At 32.1% G+C, this 14,967-nt stretch overlaps 1 protein-coding gene across 1 annotated transcript in view; it reads right to left on the bottom strand.

Moving 5' to 3' along the window:
* Positions 1-1,006: 1,006 nt before the first annotated feature.
* The window catches only part of LOC115891636, a 78,977-nt gene continuing 65,016 nt past the window's right edge, over positions 1,007-14,967 (bottom strand). Inside the window, exons 2-3 of the mRNA XM_030912160.1 lie at positions 2,877-3,085; positions 1,007-1,868 (exon numbers count right to left, since the gene is read on the bottom strand). Of these exons, the coding sequence (XP_030768020.1) occupies positions 1,236-1,868; positions 2,877-3,085 (842 nt within the window). The 3' untranslated portion in view covers positions 1,007-1,235. The remainder of the gene's footprint in view (positions 1,869-2,876; positions 3,086-14,967) is intronic.

A 14,967-nucleotide genomic window follows, 5' to 3' on the forward strand; every position in this document is an offset into this window, starting at 1 on the left:
ATTACGTCATCAGGAGACAGATTTTAAGTGGGAGCAATAGCAATGTTTCTTAAATAAGTGCAAATCTTGATAAAAGAACTATATTGTCTATAAGAAAAATGTCTATATTCCATGTTTTAATTATGGCCAAAATACTCAACTTATTTAAGTGAAAAACAAACAAAAAATCTTTACATTTTGGGAGCCGCCGATTTATTCATGTTTGTTTTCTTTTCTACATTAAATTGGCTATCTATGTTGCCATATTTACATGAAAGTATGTTATCTAACTATTTTTTTTAAATTTCACACCTCAAATACAAAAGGGGTATATACAAAGTAATGTACGAAATGACAACATTGCATGCCTTTATTATACGGTTAAGGAAATATTTTTGAGAAAATTTCAGCTGAACCTGCAGCTCTAAAAGATTTTCAAAATATACTGAAAAATTAAAGAAAAATACAAATATTTCAATAACATTTTTCTTAAATAAATTCATAGGCTTGTCTAGGCTGTTGAAATATACTAAATAAACCTGCAGCACGATTTCTTTTAATTTTCCTTCAAAATGTCAAGAAAAATAGAAAATTTTGTACCTTCATTTTGCTAAAAACCTCTGAGTAACCTAAAACCTGTGCTAAAAACCTAAATTGTGTTACTATCAGTTAAAATATTTGCACTTATTTAATCATTCACCTTGTATAAGTGTATAAACTACTGATCCTATTATAGTAGCTTTTTTTGCTATATTTCATAGTTAAAATAAGATATAGTCCAATCACCTTAGGGCTAAAACGGTTTACGGTTAAAAAACGGCGTCAGTGATGGTTATAAAATCCAGTTGGCCTGGGAATGTCACCGTTCCCATGCCAACTGGACGCCGTCTTTTTCTCGATCGTACGGTATACGAGCAAGACCAATGACTAAAGAATACAATTCTTTAATCATTGAGCGAGACTGTGATTTTGTCATCTACTTGTCATGTAATAGAGATTAAGTGTGTCAAAAGTAATGACTGTCTAATTTTTTTGTTTAAAAGATCTAATGGTGATTAGGCTATGGCATTATACAGACGTTTTTTAATTGATTTTTTAAACATCTTCTACAAAAGAACTGAATATTTCCCTGGATAAATTAAAAATGAAACACTAAAAAATTTAAATATTAAAAACCAGAATATTTTAATCTAGTGTTTCAAAAGTTATTTTCTTGCGTTTTAGAGAATATTAACAAAAAAATATCACTAAAAATTTTAAGTCGTAACTGATTTTTGAAACCTCAAATGCCTCAGTCCTCCAATATTTTTTTGCTCTGTTATACTCCTATCTTTCTCATCGCCACCTCTATGCTCAAAGTATTTACATATCTCCCTCACAGCGATATGAGTCTGAATATTGCTCAGATCGTGGCAAGACTTCGCTCTTTTAGTTATAGCAGTCGTGTCCACCCTAGAGGACACGTCCTCTGAACTCCTAACCTTCCTCCCCATCTTACACAGCGACTCAAAAAGAAACAGTTTTTCTTTGACAGGCACGTAGGTCTCAACGTTCTGACATTTCTTCAGTAAAGTCTCTATAACCTCCTCAGTGTTTTCCGAAGATTGTGATGGTGATTTTACTGGTGAAACAGCAGGCGATTCAGGCCAGTCAGGAATCCGGGTTGAACGCCTTGGTGAATCGGGGACGTCGTAGCTGATAGAGGGAGATGTTTTGGTTTGGGTGATGTTGTTGAAGTTCCAGTCTTTTGGGCAAGGGTCGGCAGTCTTGGTCCAGCACTCGGCCAGGGTGAGGATGTCCAGGTATTTGATAGCGTCCAATGGAGTTTGGCGGATCAGTTCAATGGCTAGGATCTTCACCCATTGGTCGAAGGATTTCTTGTCAACGGTCTAGAATCAAAAGAAGACAAAGTATAAGTTACTGATTTTTACAAAATTTTGCCTAGATAAGCGGTACTATATATAATAGCTTCATAATCTTCAGTAAATTTTGAATATTTTTTGTTAGAACCATTTTCCTCTATCTGCCAAAGTAAAGTGGTGGAGGAAGGTTAGATCTGCTTTTATTTAAATATTAATACCTCCGGACTGGACGAACGGAATCCAACAAACGGAGGCTCGTTTAAAAGAGCGTTTCTTACTCTATATCATACCGTATAAACAATAATAATAAGCTTTTGAATGTAGACGCTAGGGGGCGCTGTCTTACAATTTAGAAAACACTGCGCGTTTTTTCAAAAAAAATATAAATGCGATAGTATATGTAATTTTAGCTGATAGTAAAGAGTAATAAAAGCTTAAAAATTCAGCAAAAACCGCATAATGATATCGTCTTTCAAACCGAAGATATTAGCAAAATTATAATAAATGCGAAAAAATAAGCCCTTAATTACCTTATTTATATAACACGGTTACAGTAGCACTCTTGATTATGACCATTCTAATAAAAAATAAAATAGAAAAGATAAGCTTTTTTCTAAAATCGACAACATAATATACCAGAAAACCATAATACGAGATGTATTAATATTTAATAATTAAGATATCAATGACAGTGAATAAGAAACGACGCCTCAGTGAAGTCATGGTAGGCTTTGGAAAAAAGTTGCTTTTGACGTAATAGTATAAACGTCAAAGTGTTATTATAAATCAACATTTTGATACTCTTCGCAGCGTTTTTTCTATTTTGAAGAAAGGCATTTTTAGAAAACCAATCAAAAGATAAAAAACGCTGGTGATACAATTATACTACCTTATACAGAGTGCCTAAAAATTTATATTAAATAATTACTAGCTTTAAACGACAATAACTTGTTATATTAAATGGAACACCCTGTATATTTTACGTGAATCAGATGCACAATTTAATTGTGCATCTGATTCGGTGTAAAACTTTACCTGTAAAGTTAAAACAATGTTGGATCCTCTGCATATGGCTATGCTGTTTGGTTGGGGTCCAGCCTGGAGGCTGAGATGCCTCAAAGGCAGTCTCATAGCAGTCGAAGTTTGTTCTCCTGGAGTTGAGGATACGTATAGAAGACCACCTCGTATCTGGACTCGCCTGTGGTACCAGTTTTTTTCGGTGTTGCATTTTACTAGCAGCTCAGCTGGAACCAATATAATATCTAAAATTAGTTGTATATTCAAAAATTAAAAAGATCCTATAATACATACATTTAAAGAATATATTTTTTAAAATCTTGTCTATTCTATAATCTATAACTAATATTAAAAATGAAAAACGGTTATGGTAAAACAGGAAATAAGTAGTTTGTTCAAGGATCCCTTGAGATATAAGGACAGGGATGTAGAAAGGGGCACCACCTATGGTGGCGCCCCCTAGGTAATCGGCCAACCGTCTGGAAGACGAGACACAAAGGATCTGCCTTGTCTAGCCATTATAACACGTCCCCTATAATAATAGCACATTTTTTCTCGTATTTAAACTTCTACGTCTGCAACGGCACCCCTATTTTGTAATAGTGACCGCTACAAGAATAATATTTTCCAGTCTTCCCCTTTGCTACAGCTTTGTCAAGGTAATGGACCGCTATTGAGAGTATCATTAAACGTTTTGGGGTCGTTTTTTGTTACCTATTTGCGATCATATGAGAACTATTTGTCATTTACAATAACTAGATGGATATTATAATAATTATCATATTAAAGAAATTATCATATAAAAGAAATGTCTATACCTATGTCTATAAAATCATACGTTGGTTTTGTACCAGTTAGGCTTATACCTATCTATTATTCCTTCAAGATAAAAAGAAACTGTACCAAATTTTGACATACTTTTTTAAAAATTTGGTATTGTAGTACTGTTAGCCAACACCAAATCAGCACAGTTCATATTTGGCAGCTACAAGTCCCACGTTTCACCTTCGAGCTAGACGTACTACTCAGTACTTCGAAATGCAGGTACAATAATTAAAAAATAATTAAATTTCAGTTACATCATTAGAGGAAAATTACGATATAATATTGATTCAAATGATAATTATGTTTTAATACTGGGTTAGGTGATTTATAAAGGAAAACGTACTTGATATCGAACTAGTGCTGAAAGTACCTATTAGTGGAGAAAGTACTTGGCAGATTAATACCATTGCTGCAGGGATATATAGTCCAAATTCAATGAACCATACGCATTACAGTCGTTTGAGTCGTTACATGAGGATAGATAGTATTTTTGATTTATACAGGGTCTTTCGAAAAATATGTGTCGTCTCTCGTGGGGATATTTCTCACGTAAAAATAAGATTTTTTCTATATCAACATAAGTCCGATTATTTTATATAGTATTTATTAAATACCATTATTTTTGAAGATAATTACAAAAGACCCATTTTTTTAAACTTTTGACTTCATTTAGTTGAAAAAAAAAACAATTAAATACCGTATGATCGAAAAAAAACGGCGTCCAGTTGGCTAGGAAATGACGATCGATGACATTTCCCATATAAAATGGTTAATATAAAGATGGGTTATATGATGATGGGTATGATGAGTTATAACTCAAGGAAGGGGGGCACAATAGATCTTTAAGATCGCAGTAATTGACCCCCCTCTCACTCATTCTACATATAAAATGACAGCGATCTTCATTTCATAGCCCTCGCTGACGCCGTTTTTTTTTCGATCATACGGTATATTTAACTAAAATGTAAAAGTTTTAGAATAAAATATAAAAAATTAAAAAGTATTAATAGTTGCGGACCACCATAAAATATATTTAAAATTAGACATAGGAAGATAAAATTATTACATTTTTATCAAAATCGTTTGGACTCTGAATTTGTAGGAAATATTTATTTTATTTCATTGTCAAAGATTGTTAACGGTTTTTGGTTAGCCTCCCAAGGCCAGAACACAATTTTATTCTACGTAGCTATTTCCTTTTAGCTATTTTGTTGTTAAAAAAATTAAATTATTAAACAAGTCCAAATTTTTAAATCAGATTCCGTTTAAAATTTTTTAGATTTCAGTGTTTTAGATCGTAATTATGCTATCATTTATTTTAATACAAAAATTAAATAACAATGACTTATTTTAATATTAATGATAAATCATAAAGCTTACAGTTTCATTTAAAGCGTTATTCGTTATAATACTAATATTTAAAATACCGATCCTTGACCCCAAAAATGTATTTACAAATGCCACATATATGGACAGATTCAAATAAATAAACTTTATATTAAGGTTTCATTGTGAATCACCCAGTAGAACAATCAGCTATCGTGAAAAGTGATTATTTTTACACCTAAAGAATTTAGGAATTATCTACGTCCCTTAAGTCCTCTCTATGTCCCTCCAGTGCTGTTAAGAAGGTGAGTATGATGTAAATAATAATTTTATAATTAATTTATTTTTGTTTCCTAAAATATTTTGATTAAAAGAAAATATGTAAAAGTGGGCAACGCTGTGTCGGTCAAGCTTAATCATGTGACTAAAAGTTTATTTGATATGAACATGTTGTGTTTAGGACAATTTAATACATTTGTCACGTAATAAACGTAACAAAATACAATTATTCTGTTACATTACCCATCCCTGGTAGTACTAGTTTCCATGGGCGCCGGAAGAATGAAATTTACGGGGGGGGCAAGGTAAAAATGAATAAAAAATTGACATTTTTGGTAATTATTGGGAAAACTGGAAATCGTCCGATTTTCACCAAAATTGGTATACACCCTATTTTGAAGTCGTAGATTACAAATCTGAACGTTGCGAATCTTTTTTCTTGGCGGTCTCTTACCGTTTTTCAGAAAAACGGAAAATAATTTCAATATCGAATTTTTCTTAATTTCTCATATTTTTAAGGTTTTCTAGCACATATTTTGTTAGGTATTCAATAATCAATAATGTTTTTGCTATTTTCTGTTACTTTTTTAACCAATTCTATGCATAATAGAGAAAATTTGCTAAAATAAATTTGTAAACAATCTGAAAATGTTAGATTATAGCTTTGTTCGGGTTCTTGTTATTACCGATTCTGAACCGTCCAAGAACTCTGCAGCGCATGCGCAAATGAAATAATGTCTTCATATTTCCTTCTGCGCATACGCATCACAGTTCTAGGACGGTTCAGAATCGGTAATAAGAGAAACCCGAAGTAAGTTTATGTGTTTCTGGCATTTAAAGCAACGTTGCCAATGCTAAACCTAAATTTAGCGTGTTTTTTTCGCTCATTCTGGAATTACGAAAGGCGGTCGCCAGAAGAACGGCTCCTTCCCATAACTGCTATTTTACCAACGAGATCTGACTATTTATACCCACGAAGTTGCACGAAAGAGTTTTGATTGCATTGGTTACAACTTCCATGCAGAGGGTGTTAATCTTTTGTTGTTATATTATTAGATTAACTAAAAAAAGATTAACCCCCTCCGCAAAGAAGTTAAAACCAATGCAATCAAAACTCTTCCGCGTAATTTTGTGGATATAGGTGTATATTTAATTATTGTCGATCTCATAATAGGTAATTTATTTAAAATCCCTAATCACCCGAAAAAATAGAAGATATGGCAACGTTGTAAATTTTCAAATTTCTAGATTAGGTCTAGAATATATTTGTCTCTCTTATTACATAGGAGAGAGAAAGAAGGATATATCAAATGTCAAACTTCCATCTGGTCTCAATTTTCTTTGCTATTTTGTTAAGAAAAGTGTTTTTCAGTAAAATGTTGGACACTTTTCTATCCCCAATCAAGTGTGGCTTTTAGATAAACTATAATATAATGAAAATATAGTGAAATTATTACTTTATAGGGCCGAAATAAAGAAAAATTCAATGTTGAAATAATTTTCCGTTTTTCTGAAAAACGGTAAGAGACCGCCAAGAAAAAAATAGATTCGTAATCTACGACCTCAAAATAGTGTGTATACCAATTTTGGTGAAAATCGGACGATTTCCAGTTTTCCCAATAATTACCACATTTTTTATAATTTTACAGGCAACACCTAACAATTTCATAATAATGATTATTTTTTTTTACAGATGGATGTAAGAAGATGGATGTAACAGATGGATGTAAGAAGAAGCTTTTATTTTTATTGGTTCAGTGATCCGAGGGGGGGGGCAAATGCCCCCTCTTGCCCCCCCCTGTCCGGCGCCCATGCTAGTTTCCTAATAAGCGACCTGCACGTATGGGTACGAACATAGTGGAGGCAGGTTTCTGCTTTCCGGCAACCAGCGCCGTCTCTGGGGACCTATTCTTGACCACTAGCATCTTCAAATATCGCTCGCATCTCGCATCTCCGAAAAAGCGATATAACAATACACGTGATGCGTAACTTTGCGTATATGCCGTGTATTGTTAAATGGCTTTTTCGGAGATGCGAGCAGGGTTCGGAAGTAGTTAATTAAGAGGAAATTTACCTGATTAACTAACCTAACCTTACCTAACCATATTCATAGGTTACACACATAGGGGTATTTGATCTATAAACCTGGCCAAAAGTGAAATATTTTTATTTTCATTTTTTATCTTAACTGAATACAAATCTATAAATACTAAATGTAAGCGCATTTATTAGCTTTTTTTAAGTCGTAAGTTGACTATCAAATAAATAATATATTTCAATTATAAGTATGAATTATCTTGAGTGTATTCTGAATATTTCTAAGTATAAAATAAGTGGAATTGTTTGTAGTGCTTTTTGCAAATTGTTTATAATAACTGTCATGATGGATACAGAGCCAGCTGGCAAGTCCTGTTTATGCCATATTTTTATTTTGAAACGTTTCCTTCTATTCTATTTCTTTATAATGTTTTATATTTAAAAAATCAGAGGCTTTTTATAAGGTGTAAAACTATTCGGCAATATTCCGCATGGAAATTAGTATCCGTTCAATGCTTAAAGTCTCCAGCTTTGGAATATGTACAAAAATCTTGCCAATATTTGCCACTGCCAAAAAAAACATTGATTTAAATAGATTCTTAAAGGAATTAGTCTTTACCCTATAACACCCATCCTCGCTCAAATATCGTCTATAATATACAAATTACTTTCTTGTTCTAGCATCCTCATCCAATTGCTTGGCTTTGCACAGAATGACCCTATTTGATCGGTGGAACGGGTTTCAGAGTAGAGGAAAAAATATTGTGTAGGAAAAACAAAATGGGGTTCCATATTAGCACCCCCTCCTCTAATTAATATTACTAGCAAAAAAGCAAAAAAATCATAAAACATAATTTTGGCCAACTTTTAGTTCTTAATACCCTCTGTGCGCCGTCGGCGCGTGCAAAAGCAGAAATAAATAAATTTTCGTTCCGGTAAAAGCGAGAACGCCGATGAACGCTGGTTGACGGCGCCTACCTGCTTTCACTGTGAACTAGCCGATTTGATAACACGCTTTAATTTTTCAAGGTTATAAGCGCGAGGCGGCGCGGCGCGGCGCTACTATGTAACCATATACAGGGTGTCCCAGAAATAAATGCAAGTATTTTAACTTAACTGGTAGTATAGTTCAACCCCAGAAACACGCCTATGAGGTTTTTTTCTAAATAATTTTTTTTTGAAAATTCGGAATTTTTTGAAAATATTTTTGGAATTTTTTTGCAATTTTTTTTAGTTTTTATTTAAAAAAAAATAATTTCTTGATAATATGGCAACATAGGTAGTAGATCAAATTTACAAGAAAGAAAATCCAGAAAAGATCCAGTGGTCAAACAAATCTCGAAGTATTGGAAAGAATGTGTAAGGACCAAGAACTATTGACTACAATAAAACGACGGAAAGCAGCATATTTTGGTCATATTTTTCAAAATAACAAATAGAGTTTCCTACAGCTGATCGTTGAGGGAAAGATTGAAGGACGACGAGGCATCGGGCGTAAACGGTTTTCCTGGTTGCGGAATTTGCGCCAGTGGTTTAATATAGGAGAGGCCAGTGCAATTATCCGTTTGGCTCAAGACAGGGAGGAATTCCAATTGATGGTCGCCAACCTCCGATGAGGAGAAGTCACATGAAGAAGAAGAGTCTCAAAATTTTAGCAAAAAATATTTTTTTTTTGGAAATTTTCAAAGTAAAATAACTCCATTATTTTGAACTTATTTGAAAAACGATAAAGAGTTTCTTTTATCGAGATCTACCACCCTTTAAAATACTTGCACTTATTTCTGGGATACCCTGTTTATAACAATACACGTGATGCGTATACGCAAAGTTGCGAACGATGTCAAGAATAGGTGCCCAGATTGGCGCTGACTACCAGTAAGCGGCAAACCTGCTTGCACTGTGTTCGCACACTATGATACTGTTCACACGTACTCACGAGACATGCAAAGTCCGTACAAAATTCAGGTAAGTGTGTCCATTGCGGCGTCAGAGAAAAGAACAGTTTTTTGACGTATCTCTGATAATAAAAAGTACAAAGATCCTAGCGGAATTAGCAACGGTATAATACAATTAAAACAATTATTGTTTGTTTTTTGCTACTACGAAGAAACGAGATAAATCGTAAAACATTTCGTTAAAAATTTTAATTAAAGTTCTTATTAGTTTAGCGAATTCACTTAAGGTATTTGAACGGTCTTCATTAAATGCAATACTTTAAAACACAAGATCAATTAAAACCGTATAGACAGACATCTGTCTTGAAAATTTCTTCCCTTTCACTATAGAAATTAATATGTATTCTTTTTTTGTCAGAGATAGTTTGAGATTTTATATCTATAATATTTCATTTAAAATCGTTACTTTCATTTATTTGAAATTATCCTAAAAAGCATGGAGAAGTATTATTTGAGTTAAGCTACTCGCATTTTCATTGGAGGACATTATTATTATATTAATTTCAAACCAAAAATCAACGAGAATATTCGTATAATTTAACAAAATTACTGTAAACCACTATAAATACGAATTGTTGGTTAGGTTCAAAATGTTTTCTCTTCTTAAATAAATTTAAGCGTTAATATTATTAGGCATTTGCATAAAAGTATATGTTTTGAGTGGTATTCCACAAAATTTGCAAGCTATTGAGGAAACAGAAAATGTATAGATTACAGAAATAAATTGAAAATGATATTTATATTAAAACAGCATTATATACCATCGTCGAGCGGGACATAGGAAATCCCATGTAAATTTTAATGGAGTTAATTATTGGCTTCCCTAATTATTTTAGAGAATAATTCTATTTAGGTTTATTGAAGAGCACTAAAACCCACATTCAAAAGAATAACTTTATATATTTTTGATTAGCCCGTTTACGAGTTATCGCCGATTTCTCTTTAAATATTTCTCTTTTCCTATGACCCTGTATTTACTTATGAGCAGCAGAGAATTTTATCTATTTAGTGCTTTATTATTATTATTAAAAACTCATACCTACATCGAAAATATTAGCCATGAATTACACTACCGAAGAAAAAGTATTGATAATTAAATGGTATTATCAAGGAAATAATTATCAAAAGGTGTCGGACATGTTTGCTGCTCTGTATCCGAATAGACCGATACCTCAAAAATCTACAATCGCAAGGAATATCCAGAGATTTGAGACCAAAGGTACCCTAATAAATAACTACAGATGTGAAGCAAGGCAGGAACAAAGAGAAGATGCAAGAAATGATACCGACTTGGAAGTTTTATTGTGCATGGAAGAGAACGATGGAAAGATCAGCACAAGGAAACTTGAGGATGAAATAGCAATAGATCACACTACAGCGTTTCGAATTTTGAAACGACATAAATACTATGCCTTCAAATATGAAAAGCACCAAGAGGTACGAGATGGGGACGAAATACGGCGGCAGGCGTTTTGTTTTGATATGATGGAAAGAGCAAACACGGATAGGGAATTTTTAAAAAAACATATGTTTTACTGACGAATGCACGTTTACCTTAAATAATGAACCTAATGTTCAAAATTATCGATATTGGAACAAAGAAAACCAACACAGGTTTGTCGAAACAAGGACGCAATATCCACAGAAAGTAAATGTTTGGGCAGGGATATTCGGACACAATATTATCGGGCCATTATTACTTACACGAAATTTAAATGCAGAATATTATCTGGAACTATTCGAAAATCATATTTTACGTGCTTTACATGATGCCGCTAAGGAAAATCAGGAAGTTTGGTACCAAATGGATGGCTGCCCAGCACATATAGTACCCTGGCTGTTCGGGAATATTTAGACAATAGTTTTAACGGAAACGTTATTGGCCTAAATCATACAGTAAATTGGCTAGCAAGGTCTATGGTTCTCGAGATATTTGGAATCGAAACTATCAATACTTGTCATCATTGACATAAATTAAACATGTTGACTAAATAGTTATTAGACTAAAATCATAAATTTTAAATATTTTTGTGTCAAAAGTTCAACAGAAACTGTTTTATCTTCATTTTTTCGCAGAAAAATTTAGGATTAATTTTAAAAATAAAAATTGCCCGAATTTATTTCTTCAGTCAAATAACTACCTACTCAACTTGTTTATTTTTTCAATACATGTCAATAATGACATGTATTGACTATTTCCATTCTAAATATCTTGAGAACGGTTACTCGTAGAGATTTTGACCAAGAGACATTTTTTACGTAAAAAGTCACGGAAATGTATAATTTTTCACTCAGTACCCTTTATACAGGTACGGACAAAAAGTTATTACTTTTCAAAACAGTTAAAACACATGTAGGTGGCGCCACCTACAAATGGGAATCATATTGACACCAAAATCATATTTATCATGTCAAAAAAAACTCCTATACACCAATTTTTATCCAAATATTGCCGTTACTTCAGAAATTATTTAGAAAAAATCGAAATAAAAATGAAATTTCTACACTCTGTATCTTCGAAACTAAGCATTTTAGGACATACATTTATACGAACTTTTACTTATTTTTATCTGCAGAATATGCTGCCGAAGTTTGCGGAATACAGTTCGGACCACCCTGTATATGATCTAGGATAAAAACAGAAAGTGTGTTAAAAATTGTAAAAAGCACTTGAATTACAGCGAAATTGTTTTATGAATCTTAAAAAGGGATAATTTTCAAAAATATTTTACTTGAGCAGTGTTCAATCCATCCCAGATTAAAAACATGAAAATAATTTATTCTTTTCTGGTTAGACATTTTTTGTTGTTGTTATAATTACCCCATAATAAAAGTAAAAACAGACTAAATTGCAGGTACGGTCACGGTGATTCACTGCAAATTGCTGGTTTTCTAAGTGGTTTCACATTTTTTTTCTTGTATATAGTTGTCAGTGAAACCGACGTTACAAGATCTCAAAGTCAAGGTCGAGACGACGGAGACCAAAATTAGATTGTCCCGGAATACAAATCGACCACAACATTTTTTACGCCTATAAAAGGCGTCTCTTGAATTTTAAATAGGGTTAATTTGAATTGTTTGAACGAACCCGCTTGTCTTATTACTATGGTTAAAAGCTTTGAATAAGAAGACTAAGGAAGGAGCATATCAAAAATCTTAGGTACACCGCGGTGGGCCTCAAATATGGCCGACTTAAATTCCGGTTTATCAGTGTCGTTCTAATTTTATTTAAAAAATGTAAAACTATGATGTAGGGTAGACGTGGGGTAGACTCAATAATTTGTTGTTTTATTTTACGTTGTGAATAAATGTTGGTAGTTATTAAAATTGTTATAAAAATATATAATTCTAATAAAAATAGATAAGTTATAATAAGTATTTATTAACACAAACATCCGATACGCTACTGAAGCAGGTAAGTCAAATTAACGTATCTAAATTCTTTGACATCTAATCTTTGACAAGTAATAAATAAAAGCTAAAATGCAAGAAAAATATATAAGTTAGTTAATTTAAGTGAATTTCATAAATGATCGGTTTACTACACGTATGTATATTATATAGTCACTTACTAGCGAAAAGTTGTTCCATTATTTCACTCAATTTTTGCCGAGATCTACCGCACGCTACACAACCAACTATTTTAGAGTCTTTTTCGATAAATCGCGATAGTGTCAGTGTTAATTTAAGTTCTGCCACAATTTCCATCTAGATTTACTACCTTTATACAACTATCAGTAGTAGAATAAATAATAAATAACATAAAATAAGCTCCGTAAAGACTGACAAATCCACAAAATTTCAAATCAAATTCATATGTGTCAAATGAATCGTCAAACAGAACTGTCAAGGATCCCCACCCTAGAGAGCTTTTATGGTGGCTTTTCCGCCCACCATGCATGAATACATGGATAGCATTATGCTCCTTCCTTAGTCTTCTTATTCAAAGGTTAAAAGAATAAAAGCAGAGACAGTTTCTTTTTCACAGGCAACGAAACTATTTCTTTCTGCCATTTTAATTCATAGGCAAATTGTCATTTCTGTCATTTTTTGAATGTTGTTTGTCCAAACCTTCTCGGGCTCGTTAGACAGACTATACCATAGGAGGATATTGTCAAAGAATATATCAGTAATATTATGTGCTTTTTTCATTCAAAAATTCTCAATAATGATAAATGCTGACGTTGACATTTGACATATATTTTTTTTTAAATAATAGTAAATAGGGTGCGTCTCAAAAGTGGCTCACCCCTATAACTCTTTTGTTTTTTTTTAAATAAAGAAACGAGATTTGGTATGTTAGTATATGACATAAATTAGGATTGATTGACGTATTCAATTGTTTTTGGTCACTTCCTGTTTCAGCGGAAACGACTACAACTTTCGATTTTTAAATGGCACCCTTGGTATTTTTTTTACTTTATTCGATAGAAAATGACATTCTGAATAGAATGACATATCACATGTCAAATTTTGATATTCTCGCTTAATAAAAAAATGTATTTTAAAATTCAATCTAGAGTGCCTATGGCTATATGTTAAAAACACTAATTCTTAATCAAGGAGCCTTGGAATAATATATTTGATCGTCTAATGTTTTTAGTGTTTTGTCCTGGCCAGTTAGAAAATGCTCAAATTGTATTTTTAATCATATCTCAATTTTTTCAAATGGAACGAGGGTGGCTCATTAGCATATTTGGAAAAAGCATTTTTTTACGAATAATTTGATACTACACACTTGGTATTGAGTCAAATTTTCGTTACGAACCGTAAGTTATGATTTCAAATATACCATATGCGAAAATATCAAAAGTTGACATATCATTCTATTCGGAGTGTTATTTTCTATCGAATAAAGTAAAAAATGCAGGAGGTACCATTTAAAAACCAAAAGTTGTAGTCACTTCCGGTGAAACAGGAAGTGACCGAAAAAAATTGAATACGTCAATCAATCCTAATTTATGTCATATACTAACAAACCAAATCTCGTTTTTTTAACTGAAAAAATAAAAAAGTTATAGGGGTGAACCACTTTTGAGATGCACCCGGTATTGTTTTATTAGGAGTAAAAATTAGACTTTTTGTTGTGAGGCTGTACATTTGACATACAGGCGAGCCACAAAAAGTAATTTTTACTCAAAATAGAACATGCTATTTTTTTTTCAAACGCCACAAATATTTTTTAAAAAATTTCAAACATTCCAAATATTATAAAAATATTTAAAAGTAATATCTTGTATGTAATTATATATTGAGAAAATATGGTTACGCTCGTTGAATTTGACACTTTATGTCAGTTTAATAATATATTTTCCTACTTTTATGCCTAGGCGTTAAAATGACTTTCTTATATTGCCAATCATGTCAAAAATTAATATTTTTGTGAAGTAATTAAAAATAAAGGAAAAAACAAATTAAAATGTATAAAAATTAACTATTTTAAAGACAATTTAAACTCAGTAGACAGAACCATGATAAGTACTAGAGTTCTGATTTTAAACAATTTACAATAATTTTAAACTCGTTAAAATGTTATGTTTTTAATGAAAACAAATAATTAGAAAATAAAAATAACGAGTACCACTAAATATAGATTTTTCTAATACCCAAGATAAAAGGTAATTTTAAATGCCTGTATAAACATTGTTATCCTATTTGTTATCTTAAGTAAAAATAAAACACTTTAA

This window comes from Sitophilus oryzae, unplaced genomic scaffold (genome assembly GCF_002938485.1).
Source record: "Sitophilus oryzae breed Bouriz unplaced genomic scaffold, Soryzae_2.0 scaffold_1189_pilon_pilon, whole genome shotgun sequence".
Classification (NCBI taxonomy): domain Eukaryota; kingdom Metazoa; phylum Arthropoda; class Insecta; order Coleoptera; family Curculionidae; genus Sitophilus; species Sitophilus oryzae.